Here is an 8,820-nt window from a genome sequence, read left to right as displayed (position 1 = left end):
TCCTGCCCTAACCCTGAGCCCCCTCCCTCATTCTAGCTCCTGGCCAGACCCTACACCCCACCCCTATGCTCAGTGCACTCCCCACCTCAGCTCAGTGCAGAGAGAGAGAGGAAGAGAATGGGCTAGAACCAGGGAGAAGGTAGGTACCCACTTGCTGTGGGCAGGGCTGGGATCCCAGACTGGCAGCGGGCTGAGCGGAGCTGGCAGCTGGGACCCTGGCTGGCAGGAGCTGGCGAATGGAACCCCAGACCAGCTACGGGCTGAACAGCTCAGCCCACTGCTGGCCCGGGGTCCCAGCTGCTGGCCCTGCTCAGCCCACTGCTAGTCTGGGGTTCTGGGTGCCGGCCCCTTGCCAGCTGGGGTCCTGGCCACAGGCCCTGCTCAGCCTGCTGCTGGCCTAGGTGAACAGAACCACGGGCTGAGCGGGCCAGCAGCATAAGATCAGCATTTTAATTTAATTTTAAATGAAGCTTCTTAAACATTTTGAAAACCTTGTTTACTTTACATATGACAATAGTTTAGTTATATATAGACTTTGAGTGAAACCTTCTAAAAAACATTAAAATGTATTAGTGGCACGTGAAACCTTAAAGTGCATAAATGAAGACTCTGCACACCACTTCTGAAAGGTTGCCGACCCCTGCCTTAGACTGTTTTGGATGGTTGGAATTAGGGGTAATGAGGTGGAGCTAGTTCTGGCCTTTGCCTGCAGAGTCCCCTCCTGTTACTGGAACTAGGCAAGAACCAGGCAAAAGGTAGTCAGGAAAGATAGGACTGATGGGCTGCAAGAGACATAAAAGCCTCATTTGGAAGCCTGCCCCCCCCCCCCATCTTTAACTAAGAGGCCATCATACTTAAACCACCATGAGCAGTAAGACATCACTTACCATAATGTGCTCTATCTACCACTAGTTCTTAATAGGGTGGGGCTGTGAGCAGGTGTTGGGGGTCTCAGAAGCAGGCATAGTGTTAAGCTCACTGGGGCCCAGGAAAAAAAGCCACAGCCTGGGGCTATGGGCAAGTGCCCTGCTTGCCACACCCTAATGCCACCCTTAGGTTTTACTGGAAGAACAGTTGTGGCACAGGTGGGCCTTTGAGTTTATAGCATGTTGGGGGGCCTCAAAGAAAAATGTTTCAGAATTAACTAAATGAAGGTTAATTCATACTTCATTGGGCTGTCTACAGTTGCAGACCCATCAGTGGTTACTGTTTTCAAGGATCTTTAGTCAGAAGAGCTAGAAACAAATTCTGTAGATTTTTGACTACAGCTTTGTAACAAGGTGAGGACTCCCTGGTTATGCAACTTCAAAATACACATGTACATTCTAACAGAACTGTATAGAACAGGCTGTGAAGAACCTAGAATGACAAGCATTTCAAGTGTAGGCTAATTACTTCAGTCCAGGCTAATTATATACTATATGCTAGTAGCCTAACAAAAATGAAAGGGAAGTGGACACAAGGAAAACAAAGACAGCAAACAGAAATTAAAGCCAGAGCATAAGGAGAAAGATTTTATACTCTTGTAAGGCCATGAGTCAGGTGAGTTTTATCAGAGTTGATGAGCAGGTTGTGCCAGGGCAAAAAAACCCAGTTTGCTTACAAAGGCTAAAATAGTTGAAGACGACACTTAAGTACATCAGTCCACTTAGCTAACATCCTAGGAAACTAAAGTGGTAATTCACTGCATTTAGAAACCTGACTCAGCAGCAGAGAGAAGTGGTTGACATACCATCCTTAGTAAAATAAAGATATTGGTAATAGCATTATCAGTTTAGAGAACAAGCCATGCCTCAAAACTAGTGAAAGATTATATCTGGAAGGAAATAAATACATGCCAATTTCAATTAGCAGGGGCCAGGAAGAGTAGTTGGACTTCACTCAAATATATTTATAGTTAAGGGGAGATGTGATACTAGGGGAGGTAAAGACCAGACCACACCTGTTTCCTGGAGAATAGCAGGGCAGTGAAACTAGGGATTAAATGGAGCTCACAAAAGAGTTTCCCTTTGGCTCCTTTACATGAGTCCTCTAATGCAGAAAACTGTTGGAAGAAGTTAGCATTGCTGCTCCTGCTTGATTTGTCAGTGGAAAGGTGGAGACCAACCCTGCAAGCCAGAGAATGACTAATTGAGTGATTAGGACAATTTACATGGGATTGTGAATTCAAAAGGGGCCACTGGAGCCTTAAACTAGGCTAAAGGGATTCATTTAAAAAAAACAAACAAACAACCAAACTTCTGAACCCAAGATGCAAGTGTTCATCCAACTGCTCGTACTTGTAACTTTCAGAAATGAGGCACCCAATTAAATTTCAGAGGACTTTTATTGAACAAACTATCCATAATCACCACCACCACCAGTGCAAGAATACTACTGAGTCTGTCTACAGCAAGATTTAGGATCAATATTAATTTTAATCCCTGAGCAGCAGGTGGAGATTCTATCTGAGCATATCTAGACAAGTTACTGAAAAATACACTCTTTATTCATATTAATAGTCCCATTGACTTTTGGGCATAAGGGGTCCAGGCCACAGCTACAAGTGCTTTACAGCCGCTCCCCTCTCAGGTAAGTTTTAGAGCTGTGTCAGTAACAGCAACCAGCAGGTATGTTTTGCTTTATCTTCTGTTCGCTGCAACTCCCACTCTGGAAAGGTACCATATAGGTCTAGAGTCCTCACCCAGTCACTTGACTCCCAGCATGCAACTTCTAGCACCAGGTATAATCTATATCTGCAACATCCCTGGACCACTGGTATCTCCCTCAGCAGCACAGAGAGCAGAACACTGGTGTCCAGCTGAACCAAAGCAAGTAGCATACATATAAAAAGTTTCAAAATTAGCGGGAGTCTCCCTCATATCCTGTGGTATGAAGTAGCCAGACATTTATCCAAGCCAAATCTAACTCGGAGAAATCTTTATATTAATATAATTTTTGAAATTTACAAGTTATTGCAATAAAAACTTTAGCTTTCAGAACGAACATTTAGAATCAAACTTGGGTTTAGTTTCACAAAGTACAAACATTAAAATACTGAACATAATTATGTACAGAAAGTGACATTCTTTTAACTCAATCAAGCAGCAAGAGTTAGCACTCAGTAGGAATCTAAAATGGCACATGGCTGAATAAGACAAACAAACAGGCAAATTGCTTTACATTTAGCAAACTAAACAGCTCCAGTTCAGTTTAACTGCGATTGTTTGGAATTGGTCTTAACTAATAAAATTGTAAACAAGGAAGTTAGGGGTTTGGCAGTATTTGGTTGCAAACAGCTTGCCATCTGGTGTTGGGTCAGAGAAGGCGATTTCATCAGTGCTTAGGTAACAACCATACATGAATGTGTTTCTGAAACAGATAAGGACAGTTATCAGTGCAGTACAAGAGTTTGGTTCTGCCTAGGTATTTATATGGCTCTTATTACTGTAATATAAATGCCTGTGTTTTGTTCCCTGACCTCTTCTATACTTTGGCAGCATTTTCATTATACACGCCATTTCCCAAACGGGGGGAAGCCATTTTCGGGTAGAGAATTTACTCCATGAAATTTGACATAAAAGCAGCAGGGGAGGCGGGATTACCATATTTGAAACAGGCAAATACAGCAGGAGTGGCACTAGAGCAGTGTTGTTCAGAAGTTTGGTGGTTTCAGATTACCAATATCACAGTCAGGTTTTGATAAGTGAAGTTCACCATAGTTATCTGTTAAACTTGCTCTGTGCATTCGCACATTAAATGTATACTGGAGAACAGTTGCTTGGAGGCATCTGCAGGTCAGTGACCAGAAGGATGCATTCTAAACAGTCAGCAACAGCTAACCAACTAAGATGGTAACAGTTCTCAATTAAAGAGAAAAATCCATTCATTTCATACTCCCTAGAAATTTGAAAGTTCCCAACCACAGAAGCTACTTACCAGGAATAAACTGGTGTTTTAAGAGGCTGCATTACAGTAGACATGTGAAATACAGACTGCAACGGCAGACTAAGTATTTATTCATTCTGAAGTCTTACAAATTCTCAGAGTACTGGGCCAACAGCAACTGTTAACTTCGGGTTAACAAGCAAACAAAGCCCATATCTATTAAATGGTTCAGAGCCTATATTCTATTTGGTTAAACGTGAAATAACCCCAACCCTGAGCATACAAGGTTACGTTTTGAAAAGTGCTCAGCCTTGGCTAAACTCTGCTCTCATGGTGACTTCAGTGGAAGCAAAGTCTGGCCAAAGGTAAGCACGGTCAAAAATCCAAGCCACAATACTTACATGGTTCTATGCATTTCTATTCCACCCACCACAATAGCACCAGGGCACAGACTGATGTAAGACTAAGCGCATGTTTCAATCTGTTCAATCAGTTCTTTGCACTGTGACACGAACCTCTCAGGCTTGCTGAATGACATTAGCTTAAACCTTTCCTAAATACATTTACTTAATGTTTTTGCTGTGAGCACTTTCTTCCCCCTGAAAATAAACCAAGCTGAAATCTTCTTCCCATCATGTGTGCACCCATATTAATGGCTTACTTAGCAGTTTCAGTTTGGGAGAGGCATCCCTTTTCCTTACCTAACTACATCCACCATACGACGTGCAATGCCTCTTCTCCGCATCAGGCTGAACACCCAGATTCTACTGATCCCACAAATGGCAGCTTCTGGCTTTATGGAACAACGCCAGGCACGATGGTGCTGCAGGACATCCTGATTAGGGGACTGTGGAACATTAGGCTCAGACAGCACTCGAAATGCCTATCAAGAACAAACACTAAGTCAAATGAGTCTCTATCCTGAGGGAAATACGGAAACTCATGCAGGTGAGTTTGCTGCTGTAACACCAAAGGCAATCAACTATTTATTACGCTGGTCCCTTAAAGAAAGGTAAATGGTTACATAAACCACCTTTACCCAACACTGAATTCAGTTGAAGGTACACTGAATAGAAGATTTTTGCACCCATCACTAACAACTTGGTTAATTCTTGTCACTTGCATTTTCATGATAGTGAGAGTGTAGAGCTCTAAAACCATCCAGCCAACCCCATTTCCCTGCCCCCCTTTACAAGGCCAGGCGTACCGTGACATACAGGCTTAGATCAATGCTAACAACCCCAAGAGTCTGAATGCAAATTTTCTTTCATCTTATACAATTAAGATACTATTTAGAACACATACCTGTTTGATTTGTTCAGCAATTAAACAACCAACTATCTTCCTTTCACTGGACACAAAAAAGTAGGTTTTAATCTTGGATGGGCAGCTTAACACAATTTGTTTAAATCCCAGTTCATTATCTACAAGTTCTCGCACATCTTCTGCCTATAGATGTTAGGACAAGAAGTTCAGAGATGCACGTAAGAGTCTAGGATAGACATAGCTTGAGTTCAGAGAAGTAATCGATTTCAAACAGAGGGCTTGTGCACCTGAATGGAACTCAGTGATCACCACAATGGAAGTTCACTGTCCAACTGCAGAGCATCTAGCAACTCATTAAAAGCACTAGCAGCTTGTGCCAAATACACAGTTTGGTAGGTTTGCACTACTGTGAGATTTATGCAACTGGAATAGTCTCCTACGGAATGGTAGAAGCTTCATTGCTTGATACATTTGAGCAGACAAGCCTTTATGCTATTGTAGACTTCTTCCACAGGCAGAAAGATAGTCTCTAAGAGACTCTCCCCATCCTTTAATATCTATGCAACATGCAGACCATTGTCTTTGTGGAAGATGGGAGCTCAGTCTAAAGTCATGGGTGAGGGTGTCATTGCACACTGATATATGGCTCATGTGGTAAAGGCAGCAGATTGGTATTCCCCCCCCTCCATGACTGACGAGATGTGAGGGGAAGGGCCCAACCAAAACATAGCCTGTGACTTGAATCACAGGAGTTTTGTTAACATAGTAGCAGCTGCTTCTCACTAGCTGCTATGTGGACTGATTCCAAATCAGCTGAGACAGGTTTTCATTTCTTTTTAAAACAAAGCACAGTAATAACTAAGCCAAACAGAAAGCCAGCAACTCTAAGCAGCACTATTGCTTTATACCGGGTAGACTCCAGGACTGGGGACTTCCCTCTCTATTTTAGGATACTCTGGTCTAACGTATTCCTGCTCACTCTGCAAATCTCTCTCTTGGCTCTTCTACTGCTAATCACCATACTATCCATGCACATATACACCCTCTCTCAGAGCCACTGGGCTTCTGAACAGTGTTACTTTTCTATAGCACCAAAAGAAACCCACTGGGTACTTCCAGCACCTCAGGTAGTATTACTTCAAAGAATCTAGAAGAAAAAAAAAAAAAAAAAAAAACCACACACAACTATATGAACATTTCTTTTATTAAAAAATTTAGCTAAAGATTTTCCACTTAGTGTGAAAGTTGTGTGTTTCAGGCTGGATTTTACAGACAAACATAATCTGGAGCATGGAGGACAAGCTCTTACCAAGTGTTTCTACAAGAGGGTAGCAAGAGCAATGTTCTACAAATGACAGTATCCCAAAAGTCTGTTCTTACCTCAAATATCTTAGGGCCAGATTGTGAACTACTTACACTGATGAGCAGTCACTCGCACAAGTAGTTCCATTAACTCCAGTGAGACTACTCCTGTGAATTAACTGCTCATCATTGTGACTAAAGACAAATTGGAAGATTAACATGGCTGCCAAAAGATTACTTAGCTCCGAGATTTGTAAAGAAGAAAAGTATTTAAACAGAAGTAGGTATCAGCCCTATCTGCCGTGAGGTGAGTGACTCGCCCAAGGTCACAGAGGGAGTCTGCGGCAAAGATGAGACTAGAACCCATATCTCCCGCCTCCTGGATCTATGAATCGTCCAAAAGTTCATCCCTCCTCTAAGTATGGTAGAAACCAGCCATGTTAATTCCTTGCAGAGTGATCACTGAGTGAGAGGTTGATTAAATAGGATTTCTCCTGACAAGTGGGAAACAATTGATTATTATTTAGAATTAATATTGTAGTAGCACCTACAGACCCCGGCCCTATCATGCTAAGCACTGAACAGACAAAGCTAGAAAGAAATATTGCACCTTTTTGATGGCATATTTTGGATCATCTGGAAGGACCAAAACCATTTTCCCATCCCAGAACTCTGCTACCACATGCTCTTTCTTCCAACCCTACCACAGAGAAAGAAAGAAAGTTATTTGCCAGGAAGAAGAAAACAAAATGATGCAGCTAAGGCTTCTTTAATAGAACAGACTCCATAGTTGTAATGTGAACTCTTGCAGTTTGCAGGCAGGAAATCAAATCACGTATGTTAACCCGTTAGCTCACGTCAATAAAAGGCAATTGCTGGAATAACAGACAAGTAATTTAATTCGATCATGTTATTTGGAACAAAACCTTTGCCTAGTGTAGCTTTAACTCTATACCCAACAATAAGTACTACTTCAAGGGTTCTTTGGCAAAAGCATCAGCCATTGCCTTACCACATATTTAATTCCCTCAAGGAACCTCTGGTGATGCTGGATGTGTTGGGCTTCATCCTCTGGGCTGGCAGCTGTATAGATCATGCCACATGATTTGCATATGATGGCACCAAAATGCTTCTGTCCAGCATCCTGTCATTACAAAGGAAAGTCAGAAGTGTCAGAGATGACAGAGGACAAGCTTTTGTTTATTTACAGACTATTCAGAACTGTACATAGCACTTCACATATTCAAGGCATATAATGAACATAATCTCTACAGTATGCCCTTCATGAGATAGGTGCCATTGTATGGATAGAAACACTAAAGCACAGAGACTGAGGGAATGGCATAAGGCCACAGACTGAGCAGGTGAGCAAATGGCAGGGCTGGGATTATTTAGCCAATTCCATGGTCATTCCTCCAGCCCACAGTGCCTCCTGTTTATATCAAGAATTCACTAAGTCATTCTGTATTTGTTGTGTGTTTTTGGGAAGGCAATGTGGAGACAAGGAATTAAATTCTAAGAATTTTTTAAAAGCAGATAAAATTAATAAAGAACTGTAATAAAAAATGCAGCTCTAAATGTAAGGCACGATGGGAATCCATTGTTGGAGTTCCCCAAGACGTCTGTTTAATTCCAGGCTCATCACTCAGGTTCCTCTATATGACATATAGCAAAGGTACACTGAGTTGATAAAACTCAAACACAGGGAATTGGCCTCTTCCTTTACATGGTACATTGCATCACATTTTGGGATTGCCTTGGTTACTTACTCTGTAGGAACCAATCCCGTACAGCATGATCTGTCCACGCACTGCCCATGTACGACTTATTTTTTTACCTCACAAGTCAGAAATGTAAAGATCTTATCCATTGTTATCTTGCCCACTGTAAATGGTTCCCTGTTGTTCCCCCTTATCTTAGCTAGTACAGACATTCTGTTCCCAGCCTGCTGATCCATTTACCGTCCTAATCCTGTCTCCCAAGAAATGAGGCCTCACTTATGTCCAATTACTCATGTCAAGCCAGGCCTATATGCATACAGGTGACTTAGCTTATTGCAAGTGACACACGGGGCTTAATGATGCCATTCAGTCACATACCATTGTGAGGCCAGGACTTCAAAGGGAATGAACTATATACACAGGACAGCACTAGGTGAGTATTTCATCCCTCATACCTGTTATATGAAACCCTTCATTGGTTAAATGGGGTTGCATTTCAGTCACAGATAAACTCCCAGGTACAGAATGTTTTAGACAACATCCTACTGTGGTACTGTCCTGCATGACCCTAGTTGTCCACTAATGTGGCTGCAGCATTATGCTGCCTCTGCTCAGGCAACAAATCATGCAGCAGTGGGAAACAAAGAATTTCTGTGTCAAGCAA

At 42.2% G+C, this 8,820-nt stretch overlaps 1 protein-coding gene across 7 annotated transcripts in view; it reads right to left on the bottom strand.

Annotated features, from left to right (window-relative positions):
• Positions 1-1,734: 1,734 nt before the first annotated feature.
• The window catches only part of ESCO2 (establishment of sister chromatid cohesion N-acetyltransferase 2), a 30,952-nt gene continuing 23,866 nt past the window's right edge, over positions 1,735-8,820 (bottom strand). For 5 of the 7 annotated variants that reach the window (XM_038395057.2, XM_038395056.2, XM_043510016.1 and 2 more), the window contains 5 exons: positions 7,448-7,579; positions 7,046-7,135; positions 5,173-5,316; positions 4,569-4,750; positions 1,735-3,351 (listed from right to left, as the gene is read on the bottom strand). In XM_038395057.2, the coding sequence (XP_038250985.1) occupies positions 3,219-3,351; positions 4,569-4,750; positions 5,173-5,316; positions 7,046-7,135; positions 7,448-7,579 (681 nt within the window). In that variant the 3' untranslated portion in view covers positions 1,735-3,218. The remainder of the gene's footprint in view (positions 3,352-4,568; positions 4,751-5,172; positions 5,317-7,045; positions 7,136-7,447; positions 7,580-8,820) is intronic. The other 2 variants (XM_043510017.1, XM_043510018.1) reach the window with 1 other exon arrangement.

Source organism: Dermochelys coriacea, chromosome 3, assembly GCF_009764565.3.
Source record: "Dermochelys coriacea isolate rDerCor1 chromosome 3, rDerCor1.pri.v4, whole genome shotgun sequence".
Taxonomy (NCBI): domain Eukaryota; kingdom Metazoa; phylum Chordata; order Testudines; family Dermochelyidae; genus Dermochelys; species Dermochelys coriacea.
The sequence above is the reverse complement of the archived record's forward strand: the minus strand, read 5'-3'. Positions and strand labels throughout refer to the sequence as shown.